The sequence below is a fragment of the Panthera uncia genome, chromosome B4 (assembly GCF_023721935.1).
Source record: "Panthera uncia isolate 11264 chromosome B4, Puncia_PCG_1.0, whole genome shotgun sequence".
In the NCBI taxonomy this organism is placed as follows: Eukaryota; Metazoa; Chordata; class Mammalia; order Carnivora; family Felidae; genus Panthera; species Panthera uncia.
Window position 1 is genome coordinate 73,328,434 of NC_064809.1, and position 19,655 is coordinate 73,348,088.

General features: G+C 38.0%; 2 protein-coding genes across 2 annotated transcripts; both read left to right on the forward strand.

The window, feature by feature from the left end:
• The first annotated feature begins 12,500 nt into the window (after window positions 1–12,500).
• On the forward strand, window positions 12,501–13,442 carry LOC125920208 (olfactory receptor 8S1-like). The gene has a single exon (XM_049627260.1). The coding sequence runs from the start codon at window positions 12,507–12,509 to the stop codon at window positions 13,440–13,442; it is 936 nt and encodes a 311-aa protein (XP_049483217.1). The 5' UTR covers window positions 12,501–12,506.
• A 3,588-nt stretch (window positions 13,443–17,030) lies between these two features.
• LOC125920206 (olfactory receptor 8S1-like) lies at window positions 17,031–17,979 on the forward strand. The gene has a single exon (XM_049627258.1). The coding sequence runs from the start codon at window positions 17,041–17,043 to the stop codon at window positions 17,977–17,979; it is 939 nt and encodes a 312-aa protein (XP_049483215.1). The 5' UTR covers window positions 17,031–17,040.
• Window positions 17,980–19,655: the final 1,676 nt, after the last annotated feature.

Consider the following 19,655-nt stretch of genomic DNA (forward strand, 5'->3'; position numbering starts at 1 on the left):
GGGAGGTTTGGAGCTGCTGGCCAAGCAAGAATTCTTGAAGATGGCTTTGGTGCAAAAAGGTGATTTTATTAAAGCATGGGGACAGGACCCATGGGCAGAAAGAGCTGCATGGGGGTTGTGATGGGTAACTCATTATATACCCTTAGGTTGGGAGGGGGTTAGGGATAGAGTAAGTCTCTAAGGAATTTTGGAAGCAAGGTTTCCATGACCTTGAGGAGCTAGTTGTGTTAAGAAAATGCCATTTATTACCGTTTAGTAAAACCTTCATCATGAGACCCTTCAGATATATATCAGGTGGCCATAAACCTGGAGTATGATTGCCAGCATATATCTTGGGAGAGTTGAGATAATGGAAGTTTTTATATGTTAAAGTAGACTTACAGGATCCTGAGGGGTCAGGATAATGGTCAGCCCAGATTCCCTTTTGCTCCTAGCAAAGTGTCCTCATGGAAGCAGCTGAACTTCTAGAGGAAGGTCACTCTGCCTGTTTCAAGGACTTGTCAATGGCCTGTAAGCAGCAAGGGAATTACTTTTTCATTTGCCTTTGTTTCCCACATTACCATGGCAAGCACTTAAACCCCTTTCCTCTGTTCTTGGGTAGCCAGGAGTGTCCAGGAATATCACACATATTCCATAAGGGGTAGGGTTGGGGGTGCTGTTAGCCTGTACTATGTTCTCAGCTCACCCGATGCTCCCTCATCACTATTACCTGTTAGAAAGCCAAGGAGAAAAGGATTTGGTCATTGTTGGCAGTTCATTTTAAAAGAGGAAACTTAGCATCTGTTTCACTGTGAGCCCTATAACCAACTCCAGTCCAAGAGGATAATTCCCACTGACATGTTTTATATTATGTTTACATCTTTATACCTAATAAAATTCATACAACATGTATCACTATATATACAGCTTTTTACTTAAATTATATTGTAAGTGACTTTTATGTTAATATAACTAATATTAGTTTTAATTATTTTAATAATCTATTATGTTTATATTCCAAAGTGTGCTTGGCATTTTCTCATCATGGAAAATAGTTTATTATTTCACTATTATAATTTATCTTTCATATATTTTACAGTACAGTTCAGGTGACATTTCAGTTCTAAAAATAGCAATGCATTAAATATCTCATAAATATATTTTTGTTATAATTATTTTGATGCTTGGAAATTATTAGATCAAATGTGTATGATGTTTGTTAAGCCTTGTGACATGTTTCAACAGATTATTTTGCCAAGTATTTTACCACTATTGTGATGCCAGCAACGTATGCAAATGTCTCTCTTTCCAATGTAACCTATATTATTTATACTGCTTTTAAAATATTTTACTTATAGGCCAGGAATTAAATTTTTGTATCTATCTATATTTCTTTTGATACTACTGACATGAACAATGTTACATATTTATTTACTACTTTTCTCTTGTCTAATTATTCATCTATTTTGCCCACTAATATATGCAGTTGGTGATGTTCTTATCAATTTAACTAATACAATAAATACATTAAACATCGTCTGGCATGGTTGATTCCAACTTGTAAACCTCCTTAAAATGTCTTTTAATTTTGTGGGTTTCCTTTTTAGAGAAAGAGAAATGTTAATTTTTATGTAATCAAATACGTTCAACTTTCCATATGAAGATTCTTTTTTCCTAAAGCTTAAAAAATCCTTTTGTTAATATGAGGCAAATATCAAACATGTTTGCAACTCTTAATTTGTCTCAGAACTTAAATAATTTACATTCACTATCCCATTATTATTGACATAAGGTAAATTTGGCCAGTCACATATATGAACAAGAAAACTTAGAGTAAAGGATGTTAATAAAAATAACCCAATGATGCATATTAAAGGTTTAAGTTGGAATTCAAACTAGGCAGCTCAGAATCTAGAGTCCATGTTCTTAACTATTATGTAACAGAAAAATTGAAATAAATTTGAATTGATCCCACTTATTAATGTAAATAATGACTTGCTCTAGCTTTCTCTACACACACACACACACACACACACACACTTAGAGCAAACTCTTCATTTGCTCTGGTGACCAAATTTCAAGTGTGAGAGTCTGTAAGAAACTCTACAATATAGAAACTTCTATTTCTCATAGAATCTTCACTGATCAGGAAAAGTTCCCCAGTTCCTTTCTATTTTCTCACTCTTTCTTCTAAAGGCATGAGGGTGCATTCCTTCGTAGAACACAGGCTACAAACAGTAATCAAGACTAATCATCTGGTTTTGTTCTTTTCTTTAGTGGTCCTGAGGCCATCTTTGTAGTCAAGCAGGCAACTGGTAAATATTTAGTGGCTGCTGTGTTTGATGATTCTAAAGCCATTGTTCAAGTCTGCTACAAGAACTCATATAGTTCTAAAAATTACAAATGCATTTTAACATGGTTTTGCATGTTTCATTTATATTTAAAATTATCTGACTTACTGTCATTATGTGAAAAGGGTGCTAAGGGAATGAGAATTTCCAGAAGAATTTAATGTCAGTTTATACCTTTCTCAAGCCTCTTTTACAAACTCATCCTTAAATGAATTTGACTTCAGGGCACCTGGGTGGCTCAGTTGGTTGGGCATCCAACTTTGGCTCAGCTCGTGAGTTCGAGCCCCGTGTTGGGCTCTGTGCTGACAGCTCGGAGCCTGGAGCCTGCTTCAGATTCTGTGTCTCCCTCTCTCTCTGCCCCTAACCCACTTGCATATTGTCTCTGTCTCTCTCAAATATAAACAAACATAAAAAAAAAAAAAAAGAGTCTCATAACCATAAGAAGGTTAATGGAGGTGGGGGGGGGTTGGGAAGTGGTTTAAATGGATGACAGGATGAGCACTGGGTGTCATATGTAAGAGATGAATCACTGCGTTCTACTCCTGAAGCTAAGACTACACCGTATGTTAACTAACTTGAGAATTAAAAAAAAGTCAAAAAAAATTTAAGAAACTAATTTCAATTTACAATCATTTTACTTTTGCTGGAAAAAATAAGCTTTGAATAATTTTTTTAAAAAATTGATAACCCTGCTATTATCACAGTTATAAAATTACTAATTTTCATATATAATTTGATACATCACAATGTAAATAAGTTACCTTTAAAGTTGCTCAGCAAAAAAAAAAAAGTCTCTTACAGTTTGTTTCCCTCTCTCTTTTTAGATTTGCCTCTCTCAATGATTGATTTCTGACTGTTAATTTTGCATTCGCAAAATGAACCCCTCTTCATTATGATATATTATCTTTTTAATAAATTATTTGACTCTATATGCTATGTTTTGCTTGCAATTTTTCCATCTATGTTCGTGATAATTATTGGACTATTTTCTTTTCACGTTCTTGTCAGATTTTAGTATCAGGGTTATTATTGACCTCATAAAACAAGTTGAGAATTCTTCCTACAATCGCCATTCTATAGATGAATTTGTATGTAAAACTGGTACTATTTGTTCACCAGTGAAGTCATGTAGATTGGAGTTTTCTTTATGGAAAATATTGTAATTTCATGTTTAATTTATTTAACAGATATTGAAGTGTTCAAACCTTATATTTTCTCTTGTGTTAGAATTGTTAGGTTGTGTTTCTCAAGGAAATTGTGCTATTAATATAAATATTTGATACTTATATTTTCACGAGTATTTGATATATTTGTGCATAACATCCTTCTAATAACTTTTTTATAAGATTTGTGGTAATTCTTCCTTTTCATTTCAGATATCACTAATTTTTTAATTATTTATTTATTTTGGGTCAATACTGCAAATTTACCATTTACACTGATCTTTTCAACAAATCAAATTTGGCCTTCCTTGTTTTCTTTGTTGTACATCTACTTCCTATTTTGTTTACTGCTCTTGATTATTTTCCTCTTTCCACTTGCTCTGTATATAATTTGCTGGTTTTTTTCCAAGCTTCTTGAGGTGCAAGCTTAGAAAATTGAATTCCACTCTCTCTCTTTTTCTAATAGATGTATTAAAAGATTTCTTGTCTCTCTTAGTACTGTTGTAGCTGTGTCTTACAAATTTTGATATATTACTTTCATTTTCTTTCAATTCAAAATATTTTCTAATTTCCTTTGCAATGTCTCTTTTAACCTACGTACATTTAAAAATGTATGGGGGGTGGGGGGCACCTGGGTCGTGCAGTCTGTTGAACATCTGACTCAGCTCAGGTCATGATCTCACAGTTTGTGGGTTTGAGTCCCACCTTAGGCTCTGTGCTGATGGCACGGAGCCTATTTAGGATTGTGTCTCTCCTCTGCCTCTCCCCATCTTGTGGTCTCTCTCTCTCTCTCAAAATAAATAAATATATTTTTAAAAATAGAGTATCTTTTACAAAAATGTATTTGGGGACTTTTCTATTTATCCTTCTGATATTGATTTCTAATTCAATTTCACTATGTGAGAAAAGATAGTTTACTTTTTCAAACTTCTAAAATGTGGCCTATTCCAGTAAATTTTTTTATTTAACTTTATTTATTCAAACTTTATTTCTATTTCTATTTCTATGTCTATTTCTATTTTTTTTTTTTGTCATACTCTTAGTTGATATTTAACTCTCCTCCAGCTCAGGTTCCTTTTTGTGTTTTGCCCTTTCTAGCTTTGGATTGAAATCTTCACAGAAAATTTTAAAACCATTCAGAAACACAGACATACCAATCAAATGTTTGCAAAATACAAAATATGCACCTCACAATAGGAGAAATAGAATCCAGTAAGTATTCAAAATTTATTCACTCTAGTGAATATAAAATAAAATATAATTTCGGGCCAATAAATGTTTAAAATTAAGTATACTAGCAATGTTTAATGTTGGTGAAACTCTAACAAAAGAAGCATAATCACATGCTTTAAGCCAAAGTATAAACTGGTTTAATGTCTCTGGATATCATGTAGTAATATGTATCAAGAGTTTTCACAAAGATCATATCCCTTTCCCTAGCTTGTCTGGGTTCAAATAATTAATCGGTTATTGCATCAAATTTTAGCCACAAGACTGCTTATCATAGAATTATCAGTTTTCATGATAACTATGAAAACTATAAATTATTTAACTGTTATATTAGAGAATGCATTATGTGATTAAAGTAAACCCATGTTGGGGCACCTATATGGCTCAGTTGGTTGAACTTCCGACTTTAGCTCAGGTCGTGATTTCGCAATTAATGAGTTCAAGCCCTGCATCAGGCTCTATGCTGACAGCTCAGGGCCTGGAGTCTGCTTCCGATTCTGTGTCTCCCTCTCTCTCTGCACCTCCCCTGCTTGCATTCTGTCTCTCTCTGTCTCTCAAAAATAAATGTTAAAAAAAAAAGTTAAGTAAACCCATGCTATGGAATACTGTAATCCGTATTTTAAAACCACATTTAGAAAAGTATTTAATGTAAAGAAAATCTACACATTAAAATGTTACATAAAAGTGTTACTAAACTATACTTGGATTTAATTCACTATTTACCAAATTTTTATGTAGACATGGAAATCTGGTTGAATGTAGATCCTAATTCAATAAGGCAAGCACAGGTTCTAAGAGCCTGTAGTTCTAACAAGTTCCCACGTGATGCTACTAAGCTGGCTCATTATTGAGTTGAGTAGCAAGAGTGTAATCAATTTTGAAGGGAAAGTAGATACATGATAAATAGGTAAATAGATAGATAGATGATAGAGATAGATAGATAGATAGATAGATAGATAGATGATAGATAGATAGATGATAGATAGAGATAGATAAGCAGACAAACAGAATTAAAGGAAAAATGACTTAATACCAGAGTATTCATCTCTAAATGTGTCAAATAAAAAGGGCTTTATATATTTTTTTTTTCTCAACGTTTTTAATTTATTTTTGGGACAGAGAGAGACAGAGCATGAACGGGGGAGGGGCAGAGAGAGAGGGAAACACAGAATCGGAAACAGGCTCCAAGCCATCAGCCCAGAGCCTGACGCGGGCTCGAACTCACGGACCGCGAGATCGTGACCTGGCTGAAGTCGGACGCTTAACCGACTGCGCCACCCAGGCGCCCCTATATTTTCTTAATTATGGTTTTCTTTTACTTGAACTTGTGTTACTCTTGTTCTGGCACTCTATTTCTTATTTTAACAGATACTTAATATAGAAATACAGAGAATCCCCCTAAAAAGAATAAATAATGTATAATACTGCCCATCCAGAGATAACTACTATTAATACTTTGTATATATTCCTTATATGCAAGCACACAGACACCATGCACATGTGAAAATATACAAACATGCATGTATGAGTCATATACAACATTCTTACATTATATAATATATAATAACATTATACATGTATGTATATAACTTTTATAATCAGAGAAATAAATAAAAATTACTTGGCATTGATTTCCTGGAGAGAAACAATTGTCCAGACCTGAGCTGTCCAATGTGATAGCCACTAATCACACAAGACTATTTAAATTTAATTTTTTGTTAATTAAAATTAAATAAAACTAAAACTCCAGTTCCTCAGTCTCACTGGCCACGTTTCAAGAGCTCAATAACCACCCGTGCCTAGTGACTACTTTTTTGGAGAGTGCATATATAGAACATTTCCATCACCACAGAAACTTCTCATCACACAACACCAATCTAGACAAGTCTTCTGATCTTTTTAGAACTTTATTTGCTGGCTTTTCTGTTTGAGTAGGGAAAGGGTTAACATTAGGCAGGGATAGATAAGGGATAGATAAGGCAGGCTCCAGCTTCAGGTGGGAAGCTGAAGTGGCAGACAGGTTTGAGGGGAAAAAAAGGATAAACCTATTCCAGACCTGCCTGGGTGACGTGCCATGAGTGGAGTCTCACACTTTCTGATAAGGTCCCAATAAAAAGTCAGGGACAAAAATCCTCAGTGGTTACCCAGTGAGACCCCTCTCCCTCTTGAGAGCTTTATACTTCCCCTCAATAAATTCTATCACTTTGCTCACTCTCCGATGTTGGTGAGATTCCTTTTTTTGACACACGAGACAAAGACAAGTGTCTCTCCCACCCTCCTGTAACATAATAAATGTTAAGGATTATTTTTATCCTAGAGCTAATTTTACTGATGGTCTTAAAACTCATTTTAATAAACAAATGGACATTTGTTTTATATCAGGACTCTGATAACTTAAGCAAACAGTTCTGCACATCTTAACCTGTGAGCACTCAAACCTTAACAGAGCTATTATGTAGGCTGAATCTACACAGATGCATCATACAACGGGAGTCAAATTGTTCACAAAAATGAGTTCACTGATTTTTTTTTTTCTTTACTTATTTGGTAATCAATTTAGTGAGTCAGCGACTATCAAGTAAGTTCCCATTGCTTCACGGGGACCAATCAAATAAATACTCTTGGCCCAATCTGTCTCCAACCAGCTCCCTCTAGATTAACAAAGGTTCATACATAATACATACATCAAACCAGTAGTTCCTTAATTCCACATCTAAGCAAGCTCCATGAATTCTTGAGTACAGTTGCTAAGGTTCTTGACTACAAGATTGACTTCAAATTGTGACTAGTGGGAATAACAGAGTTGCCATTCCCCTGAGCTTCTCAGCCAGAGGGTTAATGCTCAAACTGTCTAAACAGGTGTTCTGAGGATTAGTTAGACCAGATAACCCAATGAGTGGCTGAGACATGTTATAAAGAAACATCTGGAAATCCGAATGAAGAGACGCTTGGATGAAGGCATTTGAGATCATTGAAAGAAGCAACTGTGCTGCGACTATTTCATATTTTTAGTTTACAATCTAGTAATATTTTTAGTTCAGAATCTAGTTAGCAATAGGATTTTATGAACTTCACCATGTTTGAGGATGCAAAAGCTATATAGTTCATTCAACTTCTTAGAAGCTGTGTTTAAATCACACTTCTGCAGCCTTCTTGGGCATCAGATTGTCTTGTTGGGAAGAATTCATAGGTAATCAGGATTTGGGTTCTGGAAAGGGTTTTGTAGGTGGGATCAGGGATGAGGAATTGATAAGTAAGGGCTCGGGAGTCACCCTTGCTGGGTAATTAAGTCTGAGCTAGACCTTGCATTATCAGCTATCAAGCAACTCAGGATTAGCATAAACCAGGAATCAGGCTGGGACACCACAGTGAATCCTGAAAGTTACCTAAAGGACAGGCTGTAGGCTATCAGGTCAGAGTTGGAAACTATGCATAACATTGTTTAACTGCACTCCCTGATGCTATAAACTAGATATAGAGTCTTAGAAAAAAGTGGAATCTAAGGAGAGGAGCATCACCTGGGCATGAGAAAGGGAGTTGAAACTTAGACACTGAAAAAGTGTTTCAGAATCAAGACCAGAGAGGTACCCAACTGTAGTATATACAGTACTGAATGTTTATAAGCAGCCTTTCCAGACTGGACAAAGAAAGGTGAGATCTACCTCCTTTGGGGCAGGGCTCAGTAGCTATGATGATTTCATCTGAACACAGGGACTCTGCCTGGCACAAGCTGTCATAGGACTAAGTGGATACATTCCCAAACTTCTTCTCTTACACTCTTCCTGTCTTACCCTGTCTAGGGGAATTGTTCAGAGTGTATTGTTCTGGAGAGGGTCTTCTTTCCTAGCTGTTCCTTTGGGCACCAACATGATTTCTATTCACATAATTTGTTTCCTTCTTTTTCCAGAGTTCTCTGCATCTATCCCAGAAAATAATGTAAGGGCAAGTACCAAAGTTGCACCCAGAGTCCTTCATACTTCCTGTCTCATTTATAGCTGCTCTTCCTTTTTCTTAAATTTTTTTATTTTAATTTAAATCCAAGTTAGTTAACATATAGTGTAATAATGATTTCAGGAATAGAATTTAGTGATTCATCACGTACATATACTACCCAGTGCTCATCCCAACAAGTGCCCTCCTTAATGCCCACCACCTATTTAGTCCATTCCCCCACCCAACACCCTGACAGCAACCCTCAGTTTGTTCTCTGCATTTAAGAGTCTCTTATGGTTTGTCTCCCTCTCTGTTTTTATCTTATTTTTGCTTCCCTTCCCCTATGTTCATCTGTTTTGTTTCTTAAATTCCACAAATTAGTGAATCATATGATATTTGTCTTTCTCTGATTAATTTGTTTTGGTTAGCATAATACACACTAGTTCCATCCACATGTTGCAAATGGCACGATATCATTCTTTTTGATCACTGAGTAATATTCCATTTGTGTGTGTGTGTGCGTGTGTGTGTGTGTGTGTGTGTACCACATCTTCTTTATCCATTAGTCAGTCGATGGACATTGGACTCTTTCCATAATTTTTGAATAATTGTCAATAGTGCTGCTATAAGCATTGGGGTGCATGTACCCCTTGGAATCAGCATTTTTGTATCCTTTAGATAAATACCTAGTAGTGCAATTTCTGGGTCATAGGGTAGTTCTATTTTTAATTTTTTGAGGAACCTCCATAGTGTTTTCCAGAGTGGCTGCACCAGTTTGCATTCCCACCAGCAGTGCATAAGGGTTTCCCTTTCTCTGCATCCTCACCAACATCTGTTGTTGCCTGAGTTGTTAATTTTCACCATTCTGACAGGTGTAAGGTGGTATCTCATTGTGGTTTTGATTTGTATTTCCCTGGTGATAAGTGATATTGAGCATCTTTTCATGTGGTCTATTAGCCATCTGGATGTCTTCTTTGGAAAAGTGTTCTATTCATGCCTTCTGCCCATTTCTTCACCAGATTATTTATTTTCTGGGTGTTGAGTTTGACTAAATTCGTTATAGATTTTGGGTGCTAACCCTTTATCTGATATGTCGTTTGCAAATATCTTCTCCCATTCCCTCGGTTGCCTTTTAGTTTTGTTGATTGTTTCCTTTGCTGTGCAGAGGCTTTTTATCTTGATGAGATCCTAATAGTTCATTTTTGCTTTTGTTTTCCTTGCCTCTGGAGACATGTCAAGTAAGAAGTTGCTGTGTCCAAGATCAAAGAGGTTGTTGTCTGTTTTCTTCTATAGAATTTTGATGGTTCCCTGTCTTACATTTAGGTTTTTCATCCATTTTGAGTTTATTTTTATGTATAGTATAAGAAAGTGGTCTAGTTTCAATCTTCTGCATGTTGCTGTCCAGTTCTCCCAGCACCACTTGTTAAAGAGACTGTGTTTATTCCATTAGATATTCTTTCCTGCTTTGTCAAAGATTAGATGGCTATAGGTTTGTGGGCCCATTTCTTGGTTCTCCATTCTATTCCATTGATCTATATGTCTGTTTTTGCGCCAGTACCATACTGTCTTGATGATTACAGCTTCGTAATACAGCTTGCAGATCAGAATTGTGATGCCTCCAGCTTTGATTTTCTTTTTCAGCATCACTTTAGCTATTTGGGGTTTTTCTTGTTGCATAAAAATTTTAGAATTGTTTTTTCTAGCTCTGTGAAGAATGCTGGTTGCTACTCCTTTTTTTTTTTAATGAACACAAACATTTTTATTTACCTTTTCCAAACACAGGTCTCCTAACTACAAGAGTCAGAAAGTTTTACTAACTTCAGACTAAAGAAGTTAAATTAAAGAAATTTGGAGCTGTATGAAAATGTCTTAACATACATATGCTTTACAATTCTTATGGAATTCTTTACTATCTACCTATGCATCTATCTCTCTATATACCTACCTAACAGCATCAGTCTCTGTATCTACTTAACAAAAGCAAATGTAATTTTAACAAACCAAAATGGCTTACATTAGGAGTCTAGTATTAAGGTTGAAGTCTTTCATTATTTTGTTTGTTTGTTTTTTATTGTTCCACCAACAACTGTTAAGGACTCTCAGTCAGGTGTTACCACATGTGGTCTTTCTTCTGGCCTGAGTTTCTCTTCCTCTTAGGGTGCTGAGTTCTGCTGAAACTTTGCATCTTGCTTCTTAAAGCAGAGGTTGGCCTGGTGTTGCCTGTTTCTTCTTGAGCTACTTACTCCTTTTGAAAACAGTCACATACCCTCCCTTTCTGAGTGAAATTGCCCTCACGATTGTAAAATGGTTTAATGTTGGAAAGGAATCATTCCAAAGTGATTTCAAAATGTCATTGTTAAGCCACCTTAGTGATCTCTACACTATTTTCTTTTTTATTTATTTATTTATTTTATTTATTTATTTTATTTATTTTTTAATATATGAAATTTACTGTCAAATTGGTTTCCATACAACACCCAGTGCTCATCCCAAAAGGTGCCCTCCTCAATACCCATCACTCACCCTGCCCTCCCTCCCACCCCCCATCAACCCTCAGTTTGTTCTCAGTTTTTAAGTCTCTTATGCATTGGCTCTCTCCCACTCTAACCTCTTTTTTTTTTTTTTTCTTTTCCTTCCCCTCCCCCATGGGTTTCTGTTACGTTTCTCAGGATCCACATAAGAGTGAAACCATATGGTATCTGTCTTTCTCTGTATGGCTTATTTCACTTAGCATCACACTCTCCAGTTCCATCCACGTTGCTACAAAAGGCCATATTTCATTTTTTCTCATTGCCACGTAGTATTCCATTGTGTATATAAACCACAATTTCTTTATCCATTCATCAGTTGATGGACATTTAGGCTCTTTCCATAATTTGGCTATTGTTGAGAGTGCTGCTATAAACATTGGGGTACAAGTGCCCCTATGCATCAGTACTCCTGTATCCCTTGGATAAATTCCTAGCAGTGCTATTGCTGGGTCATAGGGTAGGTCTATTTTTAATTTTCTGAGGAACCTCCACACTCTACACTATTTTCTATGCCTCCTTTAGGAAACAACAAGTGCGGTGAATGTTGCAGCAAAAACTTAATTCCTGGTAAGTATCACCTTTAAAGGTGATTTACTATCTGACTTCTGCCTACAGTTGTAAACCATGGCAATAATAGTGATAGAATAATACCTGGGCTTTTTGTGTAGACGTTTTTCTAAATACTTCATATACATTTATCATTGCAAAAGCCTTATAAGGTTGGAACTGTTATTGCCTCATTTTACAGACAAGAAAACTGAGGTACAGAACAGTGAAGTCACGTGTACAAGGCCTCACAGTTAGCGGTGGAGCTGGGATGAACCCAGGCTGATGCTTACCTGTGAGTGACTAAAGATGCTGCTCATTCACACTCCAGGGGACAGCTCTTAAGAACTATTCACTTTGCTAATTCTTTGCCTTTGGGCACACTTTTCTCTCAATTTACATGTCTCTTTAGAGGAAGCTTACATTTCCTTAAAATCTTGGCTCAAATACCTCAATATTAACTCATTACTGAATCTTCCAAAACTCATTTCTACAGCTGCCATTGCACCATCACCATGGTTTCTAATTGCCTGTCTTTGCAAATGTATCTCCCTGAAGCACGATCTTTAAAATGAGAGAAACTATGCCTTGCTCCCCATTACATTGAAAGTGACCGACATAAAACTAGTGGCCTAGTGTAGAAGCTGAACATTTATTTGCCAATTAATAGTGATAATAAGAGAGAATCAATGCAATGCAAAATCTGATTGAAGGATAGAAGAAACTTCACTGCCATGATTTTTCATATAATTTTTAGGGAACGGCCTTTGTAAATGGCCTTGGGGAACCGCAGCACCATCACTGAATTCTTCCTCCTCGGGCTGTCTGTCAACCCCCACATCCAGGCTCTGTTTTTTGTGCTGTTCCTGAATATTTACCTTCTGACCATCATGGGGAACCTGCTGCTGCTGCTGGTGATCAGGGCTGACTCTCACCTCCACACACCCATGTACTTTTTCCTCAGTCATCTCTCTTTCCTGGACTTTTGTTTATCTTCAGCTACTGTGCCCAGGATGTTGAAAGACCTCCTATCGGAGATAAAAACTATCTCAGTAAGGGGCTGCCTGGCTCAAGGCTTCTTTGTGTTTATCACCGCAGGGACTGAAGCTTTTCTGCTCTCAGTGATGGCCTATGACCGCTATGCTGCCATCTGCCACCCTCTGCTCTATGGACAGATGATGAGAAAACAGCTGTGTGTGCAACTTGTATTGGGCTCATGGGGCTTGAGTTTTTTGAATGCACTTATTAACATCCTCCTTGCTGCCAACTTGGACTTCTGTGAGAGCCATACCATCAACCACTACAGCTGTGAGGTACCCTCTCTCTTTCCTCTGTCCTGCTCTGATGTTTCTACCAACCTCCTAGTGCTGCTCTGCTCCACCCTGCTTCATGGACTTGGGACCTTCTTCCCAATCATCTCATCCTATGGCTGCATTGTCTCCACCATCCTGCACATCAGCTCCACCTCAGGCAGAAGCAAGGCCTTCTCCACCTGCTCCTCCCACCTCATAGCAGTGATCTTCTTTTATGGATCAGGTTTTCTCCGCTATCTCGTGCCAACCTCAGGATCCCCCCTTGAGTTGATCTTCTCTGTGCAGTATGGTATGATCACCCCCATGCTGAATCCTCTCATCTATAGCCTGAAGAACAAGGAGGTGAAGGCAGCTGTGAGAAGGACACTGGGAACGTATTTGCCATGTTCCAGGTGAAAAAGAAAAGCTAGTAGATAATAAAAAAATCAGAATAATATACCAGCCATACATTGTGTGAGTTGACTTTAATAAAAACTTTCTAGGTCTATACTATGTCAGACGTCATGAGATAAGTAAGCAGTGCATAAGAAATGAAAACAAAAATATTAGAAAGGTATTAACTTTAGTCTAAATAGAAGGAAACAATGGATTAAATAACTATCTCAATTCAGAAAATGAGGTCATGAAAGTGTTGATTCATTCTTCTCAGTACTCCTCAAATATTTACTTTGATCTTCTTATTAGTAAAATATGTGTGTCTTTAATCATAATTAGTAATTGGGTTTAAGAAAAGTCAATGAAAGGCATACTTTACTCTTAAGTGAAGGTTCTGGATGGTTGAGTAAAACCAGAAGTAAACTTCAACTATGTGGCAGGAGAATAATGAAGTTCAACTGAGTGGCCCTTGGAGAGGAACTAAAGATGCTGAAGAAAGTGAGTTCATATACTGGGACAGAGGACAGACTCAAATAAACCCTCAAAATCCCTGTTGTTTCTTGCTATAATCTTTCCATAGAAGCCTTAAATATGCATATTCTTATATGTATAATTTCTTAGATACATGTGTGAATGAATGTTCTGATCATAATAATTGAAAACAAAATACTTAAAAACAAATATAGATTAACAAAAAAAGGAAACATTCTTTTAAAAAAGGTGTTCTTGATTATTCCATATATCCTTGAATTGTGTTTCCTTTGCTCATTTATTTGATAAGTAACAGTGGGGGGAGGGGGGAATATTATGCTAGAACAGTCTAGTTTGACTGAAAACCTAATAGTTTATTGTAAATAAATAAATGGAAATTTTGATTTGTGTAACAGACTATTCATACTAAAGACTATAATTAACTTTTACACAAATGCTTCCCTAAATACTCCCAAATGGGAGTATTCAAACTGTAGCAGGGCCCTGTATAGGATTCTAAATGCATTCTAAAGCAAATGGATTTGGATGGAGTTTAGGCACACAACTGTGCATGTGAACTTTTTTAGTCTTTTTACCTTTTTGATCAACAAATCACTTTACCACACCAAATTTGACTGGACTTGATTTTGCCTAAGAAGTCCCAAAGAGAAGAAGACCTGAGAGTGTCATTTGAAAACTAGTCTTTTCCTGCTTGGGGAGTCAGGCAAATACCCCTCTGGCCACTCTTTCTACTTTCGACTCCCACTAGACTCAGAAGAATTTAGAATTAATGATTAAAGGTCATTGCATCACCTAGATGTTCCAAAGGCCACACCTAAGAGATCCCCACTCATCCTTATAAAATCAGTGTTGACAAAAGCCTTTTACTACTAAATGTGACTTCAGGTTATGACCATAGAATTATAAATGCTGTTGCCCTGGTGAGGAATCAAAACCAACCAGTTGTCTAAACATGGCTGCTCTGTGAACTTATTAAACCCAAACAATGCTTTGTGTAACTGAGACATGATGTTAGAAACAAGAAAAACTAAGAGTATGTGAGATTCTTTGAAAGAAGGAACTTCCTTGGCTATATAAATTTATTGTTAGAATTCAGTAAAGCATTTCATCATCAATAGGATTTTATAAATTTTATCATGACACCAGACAGAAGCCACTTTCTCCAGGCCATCTTCCTTCTCACTAAATGAATCTAAATAAAAGTCCTGCAGCCAAGTTGGAGAGCAAATTACCTTATCGAACAGGATATACAGGTAATGTGTGTTTGGGGTATGGGAAGGATTTTGAGGCTGGGTTTTTGGCTAAAGAGTTAACAAGTAAGGAATCACAACTTTCTCTTGGTTGAGCTCTGGACTTATTGGGAATGGTCAGGACAAGGAACTGGCTGGGCCACCCCCTAATAAATCCTATGGGTAACCCAAGTTCAGACTTCAGGGTAGAAGGTCAAAGCCAGAAATCATTGGTAAATACTGATATTTATGCAAATAAAGAATTGTTGTAATTCAGACATAAAGCCTTTGAGAAACACAGCAAGGGACATGAGCACATCTGGCCATGAAGGAGAAATTCGGAGTATGAAGAGTGAGGACAATGTCTCAGGATGAAAGTCACAACAGACGAATATAAAGGATTTGATGTTCTACTCCTGTTTTAAACAGGCCCCTGAGTATGAACCGAGAAAAGTTAGTGGGTGGAGCCTTCCTTCTGCAGGCAGAGAGTGGCAACAGTGGGTGTTTCCAACAGAAGCTAGTCCTACAGAACGCATCCCCCATTTTTTTTCCTGTACTTCCTGGGAGAGAGGTCCAGAATGCATAGCACTGGGCAGAGTCCTCTCTCCCAGCTGCCTCTCTGGCCAGGATACCCATTCAAGTATTCCCTGACATGAAACCCTTTCAAGCTTTCCTCTCTTAATTTTCTCGAGATCCAGCCTGTTTTGGGATACACACCCATCCTAGTAATGCTCGTAAGGTGGGCCCTGAGGTCTACACAGAATCCCAAACACTTTATCTCCCCCTTGTCATCATCTCTGCAGTCCTGCAGCTATGCCTATTGGCAATTACATGCCCTCCTTTCTGAGTGAAGGCACCGCAGAAATTGCCAAGTGGAGACAGGCTCAACACCAAAATAATTCTAAACTTCTAACTTGCCTTCCGGTGGAGGTGATGAGCAGAGGAGGGAAGCTGCTGGTAATGGTTTCAATGTGATGTCTTGCACTTCTCTTGATAAAGGCATGTAAAGTAGTAACGATGACTGTAGCATCAGCAGCAACAACTTTGGTCTTTGATAGTGCTTTACTGATGTAAGAATATAGGTGACTTTTGCCTAGACTTAAAATCCCAAATAATGGGAAGAAGAAGGAGGAGGAGGAGGAGGAGAAGCAGCAGCAGCAGCAGCAGCAGCAGCAGCACAGAATAGATGCTTTTGAAGAGCTTTGTATATAATTTCATATTTAATGGAATTAAATTATTATTTTCATATAATTTCATATCCTAAAAACCCTCTGTGGTACTGTTATTATCTTCTCTTAATATGCAAGGATATTGAAGTAAGAGCGTTATGTATCTTGTACATAAAATCATAGCTAATTAGTGGTGGACCTGGGATTCGATCTTAGTTTAATGCAGGAGCCCACATGTTTAGCCACTGCTCTGTGATGCTCACTTATTCCCTAGGCATCAACTTTTCAGCACTACCCATGTTTTAACTACCCACGAACTCAGCTGATTTTTCAGTCTTGAGCCTTTGACTGTATTTTTTAGGCAAACTAAATATATGTGAGAAACACACTAATCATACACTTTCTTAAAAGTTTTGTCAAATTCACTCAGAGAACTATCATTATTGACCCTCACTAAATCAGTTTGAGCTCCCATTTCATTAATTGTAGCATTCATTGTTTTCATGTCCATGTTCTTCCATGGAGAATACTAAGAACAAGGGCCATACCTTAATCATCTTTTTGTTCTAAGTGGCTGCACAAAACCCAGGTTATAATAGAAAACAAAACTGTTTACTGGGCAATAGTGATACACAAAGAGAACCAATGCAATTAGAAAATTCCTTGGGGGATAATAGACTTTTGGCTCCTGTGGTGTTTTGTATTATTTCTAGGGAAAGGCCTTTGTAAATGGACTTGGGGAACTACAGCACCATCACGGAGTTTATCCTCCTCGGGCTCTCTGCCAATCCCCACGTCCAGGCTGCACTCTTTGTGCTCTTCCTGGGGATTTACCTGCTGACCATCATGGGGAACCTGATGCTGCTGCTGGTGATCAGGATTGATTTTCACCTGCACACACCCATGTACTTCTTCCTGAGTCACCTCTCTTTTGTCGATATCTGCTTCTCTTCGGTCACTGTGCCCAAGATGCTGGAGAACCTTCTGTCTCAAAAGAAAACAATATCAGTAGAGGGCTGCCTTGCTCAAGTCTTCTTTGTGTTTGTTGCTGCAGGAACTGAAGCCTGTCTGCTTTCTGCAATGGCCTATGACCGCTATGCTGCCATCTGCCACCCTCTGCTGTATGGACAGATCATGAGTAAACAGCTGTATATGCAGCTTGTGTGGGGCTCATGGGGACTGGGCTTTCTGGATGCACTCATCAACATCTCCCTAGCTGTGAAGATGGTCTTCTGCAAGGCCCAAATCATCCCCCACTACAGCTGTGAAATGCCCTCTCTCCTCTCACTGTCCTGTTCCGATATCTCCAGCAACCTCATTGCCTTGCTCTGCTCCACTCTTCTACATGGACTCGGAACCTTCCTTTTGGTCTTCTTATCCTACACCCGTATAATCGCCACCATCCTGAGCATCAGCTCCACCTTAGGCAGAAGTAAGGCCTTTTCCACCTGCTCCTCCCACCTCATCGCAGTGACCCTTTACTATGGCTCAGGTTTGCTCCGCCATCTAATGCCGAATTCAGGTGCGCCCCTTGAGCTGATCTTTTCTGTGCAGTATACTGTAGTCACTCCCATGCTGAATCCTCTCATCTATAGCCTGAAGAACAAGGAGGTGAAGGCAGCTCTGGCAAGAACTTTGGAAAAGTATTTGCAACATATCAGGTGCTGAAATGAAAACAGAGCATGGTGGAGAACTGGAACATATCTGCATACAAAAGGATATTAAGTGAGTTTACAATAGTAAGCTGTACTCCTAACTACTTACAATGTCAGATGCCGCAACCTAAATTAGAAGTGCATGTGACAATGACACAAAGTAATTATAGGAAGGATGGTTCAATTCCTTTTCAAGGCAAACCAATTATTAAATAATAAGAAAGCTTTGTGATGAACATATTGGTTCACTTTTCTCATTCTAAAACATTTCACCTTAGGCTTTCATTTGGAAAAGTCATGAGTTTCATTGATCTGTCATTATTTTTTATTGAGTTTTGGGCATACACATCTGAGAAGAATGTAGGGCCCTGGATCTGTAAAAGAGAAAAGTCATAGATAAGGGTAAACAGTGAGAAAGATAAAGACTTCCAACTGGGTGACCACAGGAGACACACTTGAAAAGCTGAAAGTTCTGCAGAGAAACAATAATCATATTGAGGCAGAGCTCAGACTCTTAAAATTTCCAAGAACTTTTATGTATGTGTGGAGTGATGGCCAGATCTCCAGTGAGAGAGGCTGCAAGGAGGCTCTATGTCTCTAGGAACCTCACTTCTCCCATGGCCTTCACTCAGACTTGTATTTTCTATAATAAGCTGACCTTATCTGTGTTCTTTTCCTTGTAGAGTACAGGCTATGAGCTTTAGACAAATAATCTGGTTTTGATCTCATCACAAGTGAATTCTGAAACTGTCCTTGCCTCTCATCTTTCAGCTGTGAAACAACTGGTTACTGTTTAGGGACCAGTGGTTTGCCGGATTTAAGGTACTGCATCACCTCCAACGAATTCATTTTTATCTATAAAATATAAACCCAGGGGCGCCTGTGTGGCTCAGTCAGTTAAGCGTCCAACTCTTGATTTCAGCTCAGGTCATGATGTCACAATTGTGAGATTGAGCCCCATGTCAGGCTCTCTTGTTGGACGTGGAGCCTGCCTAAGAATATCTCTCTCCCGCTCTCTCTCTCTGCCCCTCCCTAACTTGCACATACACGTGTGTGTGCGGTCTCTAAATAAATAAACAAACCCATTCTCACATTGCTTCTGATTTGTTTAAAATTTTTTTAGTGTTTACTTATTTTTGAGAGAGAGAGAGACAGAGTGCGAGTGGGGGAAGGAGACACAGGGAGAGGGAGACACAGAATCTGAAGCAGACTCCAGGCTCTGAGCTGTCAGCACAGAGTCCAACACGGGGCTCAAGCTCACAAACCGCGAAATCATGACCTGAGCTAAAGTCAAGAGTCTGACTCTGAACCGACTGAGCTACCCCGGCACCCCTGCTTCTGATTTGTTTAATCTATATTTTACTATTCTCTAATTCATTGTAGTTGAGAAAAAGGGGGAAAAGTAAGTACAAACTATTGAATTCACTTAATATTAGCTTACATTTTTCTCAAGCTACTTTCATAAACTCACTTTGTCCCAGTTGTCAGTTATACAGGCTTTTCATCCTCATCTAGCCATTGATAACTCACAGTAAGGGCCTCTTCTCATCTGATACTCCAGAAAACTCCAAATACATTATCTCGCTCCACAAACAACAGAATATTCAAGGCCTTCTTTGGATTCTCTGACCTAAGGTGAAGCATCAGTGAACCCTCCAAGGTCAAGCTTTCTATGGTGAAGAGAAGTTT

What these genes read in the sequence shown, in the direction of transcription:
- LOC125920208 (XM_049627260.1), top strand. Translation starts at nt 12,507, where the DNA reads ATGGCCTTGGGGAACCGCAGCACCATCACTGAATTCTTCCTCCTCGGG.
- LOC125920206 (XM_049627258.1), top strand. Translation starts at nt 17,041, where the DNA reads ATGGACTTGGGGAACTACAGCACCATCACGGAGTTTATCCTCCTCGGG.